Raw genomic sequence first — 17111 nt, 5'->3', positions numbered from 1 at the left:
CAGCTCCAGATTGTGGCAAGCTACACGCCACTGTGCTTTCCACGCCTACACTAGCGTCCGTCGGTGCCTGGTTCTCGGTGCCGACGCTTGCGGCTATAGTTGCCGCTACGCTGCATTAACAGCAGCTATTGGTGTTCGCGGCTGCGACGCCACACGCCAGCTCCTGTGACGTTAACAGGGCCAGCGTCGTTACATTAATGCATGCCCAGCGACTCTGTGTCTGAACAGAGCCGCTCCTAGCGTTCGGGTGACGTTAACCCGTACGCACTACTTCACCTTCTGGTGCATCTGCCATTGTCCAGCAGCGGTCTAGTCACCTACCGCACGGCGGACCCCGGGCGGCGAACGCACCTCCTATTATTTATATTTGGTTTGTTCCGCCGTCCCTAACAGGAAGAGGTGGAAGCAGAAGAGGATGCGGAAGAGATAACTATCTCAAATTTCCGTACTGTTATCACACAGGCGGGTGTCATAGGAGGGTGTCTTACAGCGATCAAGGGGGGCTCATGGTGCCAGACAAACTGTTAGTGAAGGTGCAGTAGCAGAGGAACAAATGGAGGACAAAGTGATGGACATGCAACAGTCAGGAGATGAAGAGGATAATGATCCCCTGTCTGTTGTCCGTGGTTGGCCACCACCTCGCTACCAACATACCATGGAATTAGACTTCATAGAAGTCAACATGATGCCCGTATTCTTAGGGTTATAAATAGTGCTGACTACTGCGTTGCCACTCTGTTAGATCCACGGTACAAGAGTAAATTTAGCCAGATGCTTTCCCCCCTGGAAAGGGATGCTCGGATGCTGGAGTATCGAAACATGCTTGTAGACGATCTTAAGAGTGGTTTTCCCCAAGACAGCAGTGAGGTACACAGTGTGCATCCCAGTTCTAGACATTGTAAGGTAGCGCTGTTATTCAAGTAGGGGATACTCCCTTAGCAGCCACAAAACCAGATCCGGCACAGGTTTTCCATAAACAATCATAGTCCATGCGGTTTATTTAGCATCATAAATCCACAGCAGCAACATAAACTTCATAACATCAGCATAGCGTCCATGACAGAGTTCAGCTCTGTAATCCCTGTGGTCACACAGGTTATGCATACACAGGCTCTTCAGCCTCAGTTATCTTACCCACGTCAGGGTTTCCTCATAGTTCCTTCATCACGCTGTAGACGTCCATTCCCTCCAGGGAATCATCAGGCACGTGCAGCCATTCAACACAGCATTCCTTGCTGTCAGGAAGACAGCCCCTATCTCTCCCAGATGGGGCCTTCCAAAACAGATCAACCAGGTCCCTGCATTCACCTCATGTGACCTACCCTGGCCACCTTATATGGTCCGTAGCCACGCCCACTGGGTCTCATGGCTATGACCTCATCACAGGTCCTTGAACCACTCATACACACTTTATACTAGCGTTCTTAAACACACCCCCTGGGTGGGTTTGTAGGTAACTAGTCCCTGACACATTGAACCAGCACCTCAGCAGTATCACTGCTGATCAACACACACATAAGTCTCCATCTCAAGGCCACCCACCTTGAGATACATAACGGTCATTCAGTATTCTGTCATTCATCCACTCTCCTGGGACATCCATACAGCGCCCCCTAGCGGACACAGTGGTCACTACACCACAACGTCCAACCCCGGGAACATCAAGGCTTCATCGTGAAAATATTAGCAGCAGCAGTGAAAGTGGCATAAGAAATTTCTGTGAGTTGTTTCACACATTTTTTAGACCACAAGCAGAACAGAGTACAAGTCTGACACTATGTGAACGACTGGAGAGGATGGCGTAGGAGTATCAATGCCATCGGGGGGGGGTTTGGACCCTTTTGCATTTTGGTCTTCAAAAATTAAAGAGTGGCCTGCCAGCCAGGGTTCTTTCTAAAAGTGTCTTCAGCGCTGCTGGTGGTGTCCTGACGGATAAGCGCATTCGGCTGTCCCCTGAAAGTGTAGACCACCTAAGCTTCATCAAAATGAACAAGTCATGGATCTCCAATTACTTTTGCTCCCCAGTCGCAGACTGGGCAGACTATGCAATGGTGTAGTTTACTGTCATGCATTGATCTCGCGTTATTGCAGTGTGCCATCTTTGTAGTGTCTTCTGTGCCCACTTTTGCTACTGCTGCTGATGTTACAAACAATTTTTGGAAATGTGGAGACTTAAAGTTGGGTTTCCATCTGGTGGCTTGCGTGTGTAAGTAAGGCCGGGTTCACATTAGCATTTGAGTCCGCGGCCTACTTCCGCATGCGTCCTGCATACCTATCTTTAACATTGTGTATGCAGGGACAAGCATTGTATGCGGATGCATCCGCGTGCATCGCTTTGACGTGCCCGCCGAACACAAGATGTTGCATTTTCTTGCGTTCAGTGGGCATGTAAAACAAGACATCCGCATACAACGCATGTCCCTGAGTACACAATGTTAAAGATACGTACACAGGACGCATGCGGAAGTAAGCGGAGCTTAATTAAAGAAGTCCGCAGCACCATGCTGCGGACTCAAACGCTAATGTGAACTTAGCCTAAGGCTCCCAGATAGGCAGGCATGCACTCACTTTCAGTCATCTACCTGTGTTACTTTTTCTACATTTTTCTACCAATAGTAATGTATGAAACTGAGACATCTGAGTGTGGCTGGAAAAAAAATGGAGGTGATGCATGAGGTATCAGGGCTCCCAGATAAGGCGGCTTACACTGCTCCCTTAGCCACCACGTCTTAATTGAAACTTCAATTCAATTGAAACTTCACTCTAAATGCGGGTCCAGACACTGATACAACATGGGTGGCCTATTCCTGACTGCTGCTGTGCCATTCTAAAATTTCTACTATGGATCAATTAATCAGTCAACTGCCTGTGTCACTATACTTAAATTTTTCTACCAATAGTAGTCTTATATTTGTGCCACCTGAGTGTGGCTTAGCAAAAAAGAAGTTTGAGCTGTTGCATGAGGTATCAAGGCTCCCAGCACAGCTGGCCTACACTGGTCCATCACCCACTTCGTCTTTATTTAAACTCTAATTTAAAGATGTAAATGCTGGCCCAGACCCTGATACCACATTCATGGCCTATTGCTGACTGCTGCTGTGCCATTATAAAATGTTCTACTGTGGGTCAATTGATCAATCACCTACTTGTTACTATCCTTACATTTTTCTACCAATTCTAGTCTATGCAACTGATGTTTGTGCCACCTGAGTGTGGCTAGGAAACTAAAAAAAAACTGAGCTGTTGCATGGGGTAGCTGGGCTATCAGCAAAGAAGGTTTACACGGCTCCCTTAGCCACAATTTCTTAATTGAAACTTCAACTGAAAGCTGTAAATACAAGGTCCATACACAGATACCTCATGCATGGCCCATGGCCGACTGCTGTTGTGCCATTACCAAATTTCAACTTTGGATTGATTGATACCACTTTTCATGGTGTCTGCTCCTAATTTTAGCTGTTTGGGAAGCTTTATGTCACCTCTTAAGGTGTTGTGTATATCTTTAGTTTGGCCTCCCATTGAGTTTAATGCGGTTCTGGTACGTTCATCGAACCGTTCGGTGAACATGTTCGTCGAATGTCTAAGGCTACTTTCACACATCAGGTTTTCGGCGTCAGGCGCGATCCGGCGTCGTGCCGGAATGCCGGATCCGGCAAATGTTTTGTAAAACCTGATGTGCCGGATCCGGTTTTCTGCCGGATCCGTCTTGTTCTTGACAGACAAAACCGGATCCGTCTCATCCGGTTCATCCGTTTTTCTATCCGTTTTTCGACGGATTACGCCGGATCCGGTTTTTAAAATTGACCCTTGTGGCCTTCCGAACGGGATTGGCTACTGGAAAACTATATATAGCATGTTCCTACAGCCCTTCTGTGACAGGTTGTAGAGAAGAAAGTGCAGGTTGGAGAGAAGAGCAAGTTACTGGCGAAGATGGATGTTGTCACTGGAAATATTACCACTAGAAGTTCTGTGACGGTTTCAGTAATGAGGGACAATTTTGCACTATACTTTATGTCATCTCAAGGCAGAGTACACTGGCAGGATGACAGAGTGTGAAAGATTTGTGCCCTAACCAAACTTGTGTACCTTCTGGACCAACAGTATATACCTTTGCCAACCAAAGTTGGCTATCTTGTCATGGTCTTACTATTTTTAGCTTTAGGCCACAGGTGTGTACCTGGTTGTGTTTTATGCAAAGTATTTCACCTTTTAACAAAAGTTGTGTACATTGTTAGGAAATCACCAACAATAAACACAACTTTTTAGGTGAAATACTTTGCTTCAAACACAACCAGGAACACAACTGCAAAAAGCTAAAATTTACCCACAGTTATATACCTGGTTTTGAATACCTTTTTACCTTTGAAATACCCTGTATTTAACCTTTTTTTTAAACATAGTTCGCCGCAGAAAGAAACGACAGACAACCATTGTGAAACGATAATTTAACTTTTATTTAACATTTTTTTTTTTTGTAAAATGTTTTTAAAGTGCAAAAAACTTTTTTAATAAAGGTTTTAAACCCAATGGGCATTTTTATTAAAAAACACACATTACAAATCTGTGTACTGTGGGGTGGAAATACTGCTGGAGGGGCTGCGGGACACTTCGACACTGGGTGTGTGGAGAGAGGACTGGGATCGTGGTGGGGAAGGAACAGTTAGAGGTGAAGGTGTGGAAAAAGCTACAGAATGGGTGGACATGTGGGAGGCAGAAGAGGTGGTGGGCGGTGGAGAGGAGGGTTGGGCAGGGACTGTAGGAGCAGATGATGTTGATGGAAAGTTGAATGGGGAAGGAGTTTGGTACGGGGAAGGAGTTTGGTACGGGGAAGGAGTTTGGTACGGGGAAGGAGTTTGGTACGGGGCAGGTTGCTGGAAGTGGGGAGATGTCTGGTACTGGGGAGGTTGCTGGTACTGGTGAGGTTGCTGGTATGTAATAGGAGGGGGAGGATGGAAAGTGGCTGGAGGGGGTGCAGATGTAATAGGAGGGGGAGAATGGAAAGTGGCTGGAGGGGGTGCAGATGTAATAGGAGGGGGAGGATGGAAAGTGGCTGGAGGGGGTGCAGGTGGAGGAACTACAGTGGTGGGAGGTGGAGGTTGGGAGGTAACCTGCTGTAGAGCACCGTGGCACGAATGCATTACATGCATCTGCTGGGTAGGAGATAGTGTTGCCATGCGCTCCACAACAGACCTGAAAAAGGTGTGGTTTGGCGAAGATCTTGCTTCTGAATGCATGGTTTGCAGAAGTGTCTTCACCTCCAGAATGCTGGAGTTGATCTGCTGAAAGCCTGCGGAGATTTGCTCTGACAAGACTTTTAGACAGTTCTGGAAAGATGCATTCAGATGCAAGAACTCTTGCGCATAACTCTTTTCCTGACCCCTCTGCCGCTGTCGCCCAGTACCCGCAGGTGTACTAGAGGTTGCAGGGGCAGAAGGGTGGGGTAAAGGGAAAGCGATCTCCTCACCAGCAGCTTCATGTAATGTAGGCGGCCACGATGCTCCTGTGCTGGTGGATGGGACAGATGGGTCGAATGTGTGGGAAGGCTGGGAAGGTGCAGATGTACCGGGGCGGTCGAAGTGTCCCTCGGTGCCGGTCTCCTCAGGGATCGCCTCAGAAGGGTCCAATCGTGCAGGCTCCCGAGTGCTGCTCACCGTGCTGTGGAATAAAGAGAAAAAAAAACAATTAAAATACTGACATGGTATGGCCCTGGCTGAAAAAAAAAAAGTTACATCTAACATTTTTTTTCACATGTGGTGTGTAATATTTACCTTCTGGTGAGCATTGTCTCCCGGAGGAACGACAGGGCTTGTGCGTACTTGTACTTGCTCCTGCGTCCTCCAGATCCGCTCGGGGCCCGCATCTCTTTATTGAACTCCTTCTTGAAACGATCCCTCACAGACCGCCACCGATTCACAATTCTGTTCCCTGAAACGAGAAAGGAGTGGTTAGTATACAACATCAGTGTTTCACAAACTCCAGTCCTCATGGTCCCCAGGGGTCATGTTTTCAGGATTTCCATAGTAAATAAAAATCCTGAACACATGATCCGTGGGGACCACGAGGACTGGAGTTCGGGAAACACTGGTTTACATCAAGCAAACGGTACTGTATACACTTACGCTCTTTAATCTGGGCCCGAACATCGAGGTCCTCCCAGCGGCCCACAAGGAGCGAACAGATTTCCTCCCAGAGTCGTCGGGTAACGATAAGGTCAGCGTGGCGGCGGTCAGCCATATTCCAGAGCGGCTCCCTTTCTCTGACGAGATCGATGAGGTGGTCCACATAGAGTCCTCCATCCTCACCGTCAGAGTCGGGAGCACGCTGTGAAGGCTGTTAAAGAAAAAGACAAAAATAACATAATTAGCCTCCACAAAAGAAATGAAATAAAAAGTGCAAAAAAACAAAGCAAAAATATTTATACTTACACGCTGGTGACCGCCGCGTTGCTGTCGCCGACGACCCTGGGAGGCACTGCGAGGACCTCTTGGCCGAGCACCAGATTGGGAAGACTAGAGAAGAAAACAAAAAATGTTATGTCTTTGGATGTAGGCATTTGTTTGCTGTGTGTGGTCTGCAGAACATTGTTTTCTATGTGTTGTGTGTAGTGTGATGTTGTGTTTCTGCGTTTGATGCAAAAAACTTACCAATTGTGAGCCCACTCCAGGTGTCTGTCCACCCCTTCCTTCTTCTTCTGGGAGCTCCTCGTCATCTTGTGATTCCTGTTTTGAAATAAAAGGCAATGAATAGACATATATTACAAAGATGATGGATTTTGGAAATAAAAACTTACCGTCAAACGCTGACGATGCGAGGGAGGGCTCCCAGAAGAAGATGTGCTGTCCTGTTGATGGCTAGACTCCATGGCTGTGGGTATTGCTGCTGCTGTTGCTGCTGCCAGTGATGCCATTTCTGCTGCTGCTGCTGCTGCTGCTGCTGCATCTCTTGGGCGGCTGTTGAATAAAGAGAAACAAAGGGCCAATGAATATCTTGATATTCCATGGCCCTAGTTTGGAGGAATGGGGGATTTGATAATTACCGTCTCTCATCTGCTGCTGGACTCCCCTCCTCAGCATGTTCCATTTGCTGCTCCATTTGGGGTGGTGGTGGTGCTGATGGTGCTGCAGTGGTCTCCTGCCTTCTCCTGCTGCGCTTGGTTGCTTTCTTGGGTGGCATGTTGGGTGTGGCTGTGGGTCCCACTGTCTTGCTTTTATATATGTCTTGTGGGCAGAGCTACTGAGCATGCTCAGACCAAAAAAACCGGATCCGGCCACCGGATCCGGCTTTCGCCGGATCAGGCGCATTGCGGCGCTCATAGGCTTTCATTGTGTGAAAAAGCCGGACGCGCCGGATCCGGCGGGTCCGGCTTTTTCGCCGGAGACAAAAAACGTTACAGTAGCCGTTTTTTCCAGACGCCGGATCGCGACACATTGCCGGATCCGGCGAAAACCGGATGAAACGCATGGCCATCCGGCGTGATCCGGCGCAAATGCAAGTCAATGGGGGGGAAACCGGATCCGGCATTGCATTTCGCCGGATCCGGTTTCTGTCAAAAGCGCCGGATCACGCCTGACGGCGAAAACCTGATGTGTGAAAGAGGCCTAAACGTTCGGCAAATCGAATTGAACCTTGATAGGTTCGCTCATCTCTAGTGCTGAGTGTATCGGGGTGTGATTTATGCTCACTTTATAGCCTAGAACAGAGACTGAGTGCTGGATTGAGTAAGAGGAGATAAATTAACCCTTGCAGGCGCACCCCACATCATGTGATGAGAAGTGTGCACGTGACAGAGGTTATGTGGGGCTCATGCTGTATACTGGAGGCTATGTGGGGCTCACGCTACTCATAGGGTCTATGTGGGGGCTCATACTGTATATAGGAGGCTATGTGGGAGCCCTTACGGTATATAGGGGACTATGTGTAGCCTCTTATGTTATATAGGGAGGCTGTATGTGAGCTCTTATGGTATATAGGGGGCTGTGTGTGGGCTCATACGTTACATGGGTGTTGGGTGCTGGCTCATATGGCATATAGGGGAATTGTGTGCTGACTCATATGGTATACAGGGAGGTTATGTGCCGGCTCATACGATATATAGAGGGATGTCAGCATAATTAAGTCTCCTCAATATTAAGTGATAAAATTATTATTAATAAGACAATTACAATTAATATTACAGTCACGGTCTCTCATGTGGCCCCTTTGGAAAATTAATTGCCCCACCCTGCCGTAGACTTACAAAAACAAAAGAAAGATGGAAAGATGCAGAGGATTCAGCTGCAGTTTCTTACTCATATGACGCATTTATACTGTGCAGCATGGTCACCACTGACATATGTATTATGTGTCGTTATGTATGTTACCTATTAGGTTGACTCGTCCAGGTGCCCGAGCATAAAACAATGGTTCACTACCAAATTTAGAGATAAACTTTTCCTTCAGTGCCAGCAACCTGCAGATTTAAAAAAAAAGTATGGGAATTTCAGTGTTAAAATGAACACGTTCATATTGCAAAAAGCACATAATCATATCTACCTTTATGGACACTTTGAGAGACACACTACAGTGTGTATAAGCATTCACACACTAGCTTATCAGACGCCACATACAATTTAATGTTTCTATTTAGTACCACATAAAAATATTTATTGCGTGCAATATGACTATTCACTCCAGTGTCATGGCTTCTGCTCTTGATGGAGCAAAACAGTAAGGCTGGAGTCACACACAACGAATAAAAAAAAAAAAAAAAAAATCGGTCCCATTTTAACGGTACGAAATCGCACAAAGAATTCTTGTCCAGGGATCCGTCTGTCATCCCATTTTCCGGCGATGAACCGATTTTATTCGCATCTAACCATCAAATTGACATCCAATGCTAATGCCTGATGCTCTTTCCTGTTGACCTGGAGAAGTCTTGCGATTTAATCGCAAGTCACACGTGTGGTGCGTTTTCAATGCGTTTTTTAATCGCATCCATAGACTTGCATTGTCGAATCCGATCCGAAAATCGGTGACAATCGCAGCATGCTGCGATGGTCTCGGTCTGAGGAACGGATCCGATAAAAAAACGCATGATGGGAGCAGATTTAATCGCTAGTGTGACTCCGGCCTAACAATCAGATTATCTCCATACCTTTGTGCTGTTAATTCAGTCATACAATGTACAGTGGGTATGGAAAATATTCAGACCCCTTTAAATTTTTCATTCTTTGTCTCATAGCAACCAGTAGCAAAGCAGAGGGGGCAGTCTCCCCGCGCTCTGAGGGGGCCCACCGGGACATACGCTATGTAACTGTACTGCGGCAGAGCAGGGAGAATAGATCTCCCTGCACTGCCACCCGGCTGCTATGGGGACCCTGAACAGGCAGGGGGGCCCGGTGCCAGCAGTGGGCCCCCCGCTCGTCATCGCAGGTTCAACTGTATCGGCTAGATGCCGATACAGCTGACCACACTGATGAGAGAACTATCTGGTGTAGTATGCTATATTGAGGCTATCTAGGGGCCCATCATATAGTGTGGAGATTACAGTGAGGGGGCCATCATACAGTGTTGGAGCCATTAAACAGTTTGGCGGCTACTAAGGGGACAGTATACTGTGTGGGTGGTACTATATAGCGAGGGATCATTATACTGTGTATAGGGGAGCTGTACAGGGGGGAGACTTGGGACATTATTAAATGTAAAGTGAGCACTTATAGTTATAGGGGAACTCGGGTTACTGCGACTGTCAAAGGAGCACACAGGGCATTATTACTTTCTAGGTTTCTAGTGGTCAAAATGTAGGCACTGTTTTATAGGTCACTTGCATCCGGCGTTACTATATTCTAGTGGGTTGCTTTAGAATTTAGAGGACATGCAGAACCACACAGTAGGTGCAGTAATAGGGTGACATACAGTACGCCAGCAGCGGCTAAGCAATGGGGTATCAGCAGGATGAGGAGTTTGTGCAGGTTAAGAATATATGGTGATGGGGCTGGAATATGAGAAGTGAAATGTGTCTGTGTTGTAATATTTGCAGCCAAGTCTTAGCTGGAAGAAGTTGTCATGTCGGTCTGGGCCAGATGGAAAAGACTGGAAAAGTGAATTATTCCATCAGAAAGAACGTCCTCTGTAAGTCACCATGTGCTGTAATCACTTTTCTCCTTCGTCTCATTGGGGGACACAGAGACTGTGGGTGTGTGCTTCTGCCGTCTGGAGGCTGACACTAAGTATACAAAAAAAGAGTTAGCTCCTCCTCCGCCGCATACACCCTCGCCCCCAGACCGGGCGTAACTCAGTTTTTGCTTAGTGTCTGATGGAGGCACACGCAGTCTGGAGCTCCAGACTAGGTTTTTTTTTTTTTTCCTTTCTTTGAAGATAAGACAGGGGCGACGGATCCTATAGAGAGGGTCCGATCTCCCCAAATCATCAACGGGCGACCACGTGTGAGTAGTCCTCCACGTGTTTTCTCTCCCGCACCGAGGGACACATCTGGGACTTTTCCCCAGACAACCATTTTTCTTTTTTATTTTGTAAAGAGGGGCAACGCATCCTGATAAGAGGATTCGATTTCCCCATGAACTACAACGGGCGAGCACGTGTGAGCGATGGGCGATCCCCAACGGACTCCACGTTTTGTTCCTCTCCTGCAACGCGGGATTTCAGGGCCCCTTCCACCCCTAGGTAGTGACACCAGGGGTGCAGTTGGAGGCGCAGGTGAGCCAGGGGATCGAAGCATCCACCCCCAGTAGCCTCCCCCTCCCCGCACAGGGATGGGGTTGAGAGCACCCCAAGAGAGCCCCCCCGGCGGCCAGGCTCACCTTTTTTTGTAGAGTCACCCCCCGGAACGGGACCCCCCAGAATGCGCCGCGGGGCTGTCTGTTCCCCCGCCCGACGGGGTTACTTTTTCTCACGGGGCCCGACTCTCTCCCCGGTGGAACCCGGTGCGAGTAGTGCCACATGCGGAGTGCGGCCAGAAGTCCCGCCGGCGGCCGCGGTCCCCGCGGTATGGGGAGATCCGCAAGGCCGCGCGAGGCCTGCCCGCCCCTTCCGGTGGTAGCCGGAAGCCCCGCCCACTGACTTCCGGCAGCCCGGGGGGCGCGGCGGGCGCGCAGTGACCGGGGAGCGCGCGCCCCCCTCCCCCTCCCCCTCCTCGCAGGTCCCCGCCGGAGTACGGCTGAAGCTCCGCCGGCGGCCGCGGTCCCCGCACAGTGACCGGAGGCTCCCGACCCCCTCCTCGCATTTCCTCACCGGAGTGCGGTCGGAAGCCCCGCCGCCTCTCTCCAGAGTGCACCGCAGTGCCCCCCCGGCGAGTAACGGCACGTGAAGCAGCTCATCCACGTCTCAGGGTTTTCGCTGCGTCCAGAGCACCCCGTGGAAGAGGTGGGACGTTACCGGTGGGTGAGTGCAACCCCGTTTCGAGTGCCGCACTGGTTGTCAAGGAAGGGGTTACCCTCCTCCTCCTACCCTACCCTGCAATATGTCTGGCAAAGGGAAAGCTCACTCTTTCCTATACGCTGTTTGCGTTTCCTGTGGGGTCAGGCTGCCTAAGGCGCAGCCGGGTAAATTTTGCGAAGCCTGTGAGTCGGAGCGAGCCCAGGAGCCCCCCATTGTTGCAGAGCCCAGGGGTCAGGACCCCCCAGAATGGGCAGTGTCTTTATCGCATTCTATGATGTCCCTTACGAAGGCAATTGAGTCCCTTCGGGGCCCGGGCAGGGTCAAGGATGGTGGTCTGCCAGCGGAAGACAGCTCGTCCACGTCTCAGGACCCTTCGTCCGTTAGGGGCCGCTCCAGCACCAGACAAGCTCATGGTAAGCGAGCTCGTTCTCCGTCGGCCGGGCCCTCTGGGGAGTCGGCGGCGATTTTTAGGGCATCTCGTTCCCTGTCGCCAAGCTCAGGAAGCGATCAGGACGAGGGCGAGGAGGAGGAGGAGGAAGCCTGGAATCCAGAAAGCCTGGGATACCAGGACTCAGTGGACAGCCTCATTGAGGCGGTCAACCAGACTTTAGAGATCGAGGATGAGGTGTCCACGGCCTCAGGTCACAAGGTCTCCTTCAAGAAAACCAGGCGTCCGCATAGAAGGTTTGCCACACATCCGGAGTTCGAGGAGCTAGTCCAGAAACATAGGGAACACCCGGATAAGCGCTTTGCAATGCAAAAGGCGCTGCAAGCAAAGTATCCGTTTCCTCCTGAACTCCATAAAGGGTGGGTGGAGTCGCCAGTAGTGGACCCACCGGTGTCACGTTTAGCATCAAGATCGCTATTGTCGATACCCAGCGGTTCTTCTATTAAGGACCCAACTGATCGCCTCATAGAGGGGCTTGCCCGCTCAGTGTATGAGGCAGCAGGGTCGGCTATGGCCCCCTCCTTTGCGGCTACCTGGGTGGCTAAGGCCATGGTTTCATGGGCAGACACTCTGCATAGGGCCCTCCAAGACAGGGATCTGCCCGCGGAAATCTTGGAGGTGACAAATCAGATATCAGGAGCGAGTGATTATCTCGTCGGCGCCGCTCTGGATGCGGCCGAGTGTTCTGCTGTGGCAGCAGCAAATGCGATCGCCGTAAGGCGAGCATTATGGCTGAGATTATGGAAAGCGGATTCTATCTCTAAAAAATCCTTGACCTCATTGCCTTTTCAAGGCAATCGGTTGTTCGGTGAAAAGCTTGATAAGCTTATCTCAGAAGCCACAGGGGGGAAGAGTAGTTTTCTACCGCAGCAGAAGAGTTGGCCGGCATTCAGGCAGACGCAGAGGCGTTTTCGGCCCTTTCGTAGCTCCTGGAGGTGGACTTCGGCCAGGGCATCCACCTCCGCAAATGATGGTCAGATTAGGGAAAGGAAAGTTTCTTACAGAGCCAATCCGCTGGGTAGAGGCCGAGGCCGTTTGCCCAGAGCGAGGGGGGCCAGATCACAAAAGCCTCCAGCAAAATGACTCGAGGCACTTCGTACCTACGGACGACAGAGTGGGCGGACGCCTACTAAGGTTCAGCCACGTTTGGGTCGCAGTGGCACGCGACGCTTGGGTGGCAGAACTGATATCGTCCGGGTACAAGATAGAGTTTGTCGGACTCCCGCCATGGTGTTTCTTCCGTTCCCGGCTCTCCGGAACAGAATCGCAGGCGGAAGGTCTGTTGCAGGCTATAATGACGCTACAGCACAACGGGGTCATTGTCCCAGTGCCGAAAAGCGAAGAGACGCAAGGTTTTTACTCCAACCTGTTTTCAGTCCCCAAAAAGTACGGGACAGTAAGGCCAGTACTGGATTTAAAGATCCTGAACAAATTTATCAGGGTCAGGCGATTCCGGATGGAATCCCTCCGTTCGGTCATTTCAGCCATGGATCCAGGGGAATTCCTGGCCTCGATCGATGTGCAGGATGCATATCTACACATCCCGATTTTTCCTCCACACCAGAGGTTCCTGCGTTTTGCGATTGGAGGGCGACATTTCCAATTTGTTGCTCTGCCCTTTGTCTGGCCACTGCCCCCAGAGTCTTTACAAAGATAATGGCGGTGGTTATGGCCATCCTGCATGCTCGGGGCATAACGGTACTACCCTACCTGGACGACCTTTTGGTAAAGGGGCCGTCGTTTCAGGCGTGCCAGGAGAATGTCGGTATCACTCTGGATACCCTGGCCCGCCTAGGTTGGCTGATCAATCGGAACAAGTCGTCCTTGGTTCCGGCTCAGAGAATCGTATTTCTAGGCATGGTTTTCGACACCTCCCAGGGGCTGGTGATCCTCCCTCAGGACAAGGCGCAAAGGATCAAACAGGGGGTACGGAACCTTCTTCAGCCGGGCTCCAGATCCATCCGGTACGGCATGAGTGTGTTGGGCAGAATGGTGGCGGCGATGGAGGCAATCCCGTTTGCCCAGTTCCATCTCCGTCCGCTTCAACATGCGCTCTTGTCAGCATGGGACCGAAGGCTGCTTTCCCTCAATCATCGGTGCAGTTTGTCTCCACCGGTCCGACGGTCACTCCAGTGGTGGACTCGCGACTCGTCTCTGGTTCAGGGGAAACCCTTTCCCCCGGAACAGTGGTTGGTGGTGATGACCGATGCAAGCCTGCAGGGTTGGGGAGCAGTTTTCCAGAGTCACACAGCCCAGGGGCGGTGGTCCTTTCGGGAGGTAATTCTCCCGATCAACATTCTGGAGATACGGGCAATACGATTGGCCCTGCAACATTTTCAGCGTTGGCTGACAAACCGGCCGGTGCGCGTTCAGTCGGACAATGCTACAGCGGTAGCGTATGTGAACCATCAGGGGGGCACGCGCAGCCAGGCAGCCATGCGCGAGGTCGGGCTGGTACTGCGTTGGGCCGAGAAAAACCACGTGGTAATTTCAGCGGTGCACATTCCGGGAATCGAAAACTGGGCGGCGGATTTTCTCAGCCGACAGGGGGTCGCGGCAGGGGAGTGGTCCCTGCACCCCGAGGTTTTTCAACAGATCTGCCAACGGTGGGGGACACCAGACGTGGACCTTATGGCATCCAGAGAGAACGCCAAGATTCAAAGGTTCGTCGCTCGATCCCTCGACCCGCAGGCAATCGCAGCAGACGCTCTGGTGCTTCCGTGGAGCCAGTTTCGGCTCCCGTACTTGTTCCCCCCGCTACCTCTGCTTCCAAGAGTCATCAGAAAGATAAGGAGAGAGAAGGTTCCAGCAATTCTGCTGGCCCCAGACTGGCCTCGGCGGGCCTGGTATGCAGATCTGGTTCAACTAGTGGTGGACGTACCCTGGCGTCTCCCAGATCGGCCGGACTTACTGTCCCAGGGGCCGATCTGCCATCCGAACTTAGGGGCCCTGTGTTTGACGGCGTGGCCATTGAATCTTGGCTGTTAACACAGGCAGGATTCAGGCGCGATGTGGTGGCCACGATGGTGAGTGCCCGAAAGCCTTCCTCGGCGAAGGTATATCATCGGACTTGGGAAGTGTTTTTCCGTTGGTGTAGGGATCGTGGAGTGGCTCCTCTGGTTTTTTCGATCCCCAACGTACTGGCTTTTCTGCAGGCAGGGCTGGACGCGGGATTGGCTCCGAGTTCGCTCAGAACGCAAGTCTCGGCCCTGTCGGTGCTTTTCCAACGAAAGGTCGCTTCGGTCTGGCAGGTTAGGACGTTTATGCAAGGGGTCGCACATTTAGTACCCCCCTATAAGGCACCGATGGAATCATGGGACCTGAACTTAGTGCTCAGGGCCCTTCAGGAGCCTCCCTTCGAACCGTTACAAGAAGTCTCCTTACCTTACCTGTCCAGGAAGGTCGTTTTTCTGGTAGCGATAACATCTATTAGGCGGGTTTCGGAACTGGCGGCTTTATCTTGTAAACCGCCGTTCCTGACTTTTTATAAGGATAAAGTAGTTTTAAGGCCAGCTCCCCCCTTCTTGCCGAAGGTTGTCTCTGCATTCCATATCAACGAAGACATTGTCTTACCCTCGTTTTGCCCGGCACCGGTGCATAGGGTAGAAAAGGCATTGCACACCCTGGATCTGGTAAGAGCCCTTAGGAGGTATGTGACAAGGACAGCGCCATTCCGCCAGACAGACTCTCTATTCGTGATTCCAGAAGGGCGGCGGAAGGGACTCGCTGCGTCCAGAGCGACTTTGGCCAGATGGGTTCGTCTGACAGTCCAAGAATCATATCAAATCAGTGGCACGCCGGTTCCGGCAGGGATCAGGGCACACTCGGCTCGAGCAGTGGGTGCCTCATGGGCACTGCGACACCAGGCTTCAGCGGAACAGGTGTGCAAAGCAGCTACCTGGTCCAGTTTGCATACGTTTGTCAAACATTATAACGTACATACCCAGGCATCCTCGGATGCAAGCCTGGGAAGAAAGATTCTCCAGGCAGCAGTTGCGCACCTCTAATCAGGGGCGCAAAATAGCATGGATTGGGTGAGCTAAGATCCCGCTCAGGGACTGCTTTAGGACGTCCCACAGTCTATGTGTCCCCCAATGAGACGAAGGAGAAACATGGATTTTTGTGAGTACTCACCGTAAAATCCTTTTCTCCGAGACGCTCATTGGGGGACACAGCACCCACCCTATTAGCCAGTTGGCATCTGTTTATTTTGAATTATACAAATCCTTATGTAAGGATCAGGGTGGTCCCTTTTTCAGACGTATAATTTCTTGCCTGAGTTTAAGGCGCGTTCTCCTACTGCTTTTGCACTAAACTGAGTTACGCCCGGTCTGGGGGCGAGGGTGTATGCGGCGGAGGAGGAGCTAACTCTTTTTTTGCATACTTAGTGTCAGCCTCCAGACGGCAGAAGCACACACCCACAGTCTCTGTGTCCCCCAATGAGCGTCTCGGAGAAAAGGATTTTACGGTGAGTACTCACAAAAATCCATGTATATGCTCCGTAGGACTGGTATCTACCACTGACCATATGGTAGTAATATCAATGCTGGTTTTTGTACAGAGGTTATTTTCAGCAACAGTGAGGTCATCTGCTGAGGGCGTTTATACCGTTCAGTGTGTGGTAAAATTGATATTCTCTGGGTTAGTACAATTACAGCGATACCTCATTTATATCATTTTTTTATGTTTTGGCGCTTTTATACAATAAAGACTATTTTAAGTAAAAATAATTATTTTTGCATCGCTTTATTCTGAAAGCTATAACTTTTTTATTTTTTCGCTGATGACGCTGTATGACGGCTTGATTTTTGCAGGACAAGATGACGTTTTCAATGGTACCATGGATATTTATATCCGTCTTTTTGATCACGTGTTATTCCACTTTTTGTTTGATGGTATGATGATAAAGCATTGTTTTTTTGCCTTTTTTATGGTGTTCACTAAAGGGGTTAACTAGTGGGACAGTTTAATAGGTCGGATCATTACGGACGCAGGGATACCAAATATGTGTACTTTTATTGTTTAGATTTTTTTTATTCAAATATTTGATAGAATACGGTAAATATTGATTTTTTATTTTTTTTTATATATTTTTACAATTATTTAAAAAAAATATATTTCATTCAATGTTTTACACTTTGTCCCACTATGGGAACCTGTGCAGGTTGATCCCGTCCATGGGAAGTAAGGTCCAGGTCACATAGACGGAATAGTACGTCAGATAGCAGAGAGGGGTTAAGGTTTTTTATGAAGGATTAGCCTCCTTTTCATCGGGCTGGGTGGGGCT

The 17111-nt window shown here is 50.0% G+C and overlaps 1 protein-coding gene across 2 annotated transcripts in view; it reads right to left on the bottom strand.

Moving 5' to 3' along the window:
- Positions 1-17111, bottom strand: part of GALK2 (galactokinase 2) — a 400864-nt gene that overhangs the window by 336376 nt on the left and 47377 nt on the right. Inside the window, exon 2 of one of the 2 annotated variants that reach the window (XM_073568463.1) lies at positions 8361-8449. The exons of the other annotated variant lie outside the window; for it this stretch is intronic. Within the exon in view, the coding sequence (XP_073424564.1) occupies positions 8361-8449 (89 nt within the window). The remainder of the gene's footprint in view (positions 1-8360; positions 8450-17111) is intronic. 2 annotated transcript variants of the gene reach the window in all.

The sequence above is a fragment of the Dendrobates tinctorius genome, unplaced genomic scaffold (assembly GCF_039654945.1).
Source record: "Dendrobates tinctorius isolate UK_male_01 unplaced genomic scaffold, ASM3965494v1 ptg000022l, whole genome shotgun sequence".
Taxonomy (NCBI): Eukaryota; Metazoa; Chordata; class Amphibia; order Anura; family Dendrobatidae; genus Dendrobates; species Dendrobates tinctorius.
This window is presented reverse-complemented; position numbering and strand designations above follow the sequence as displayed.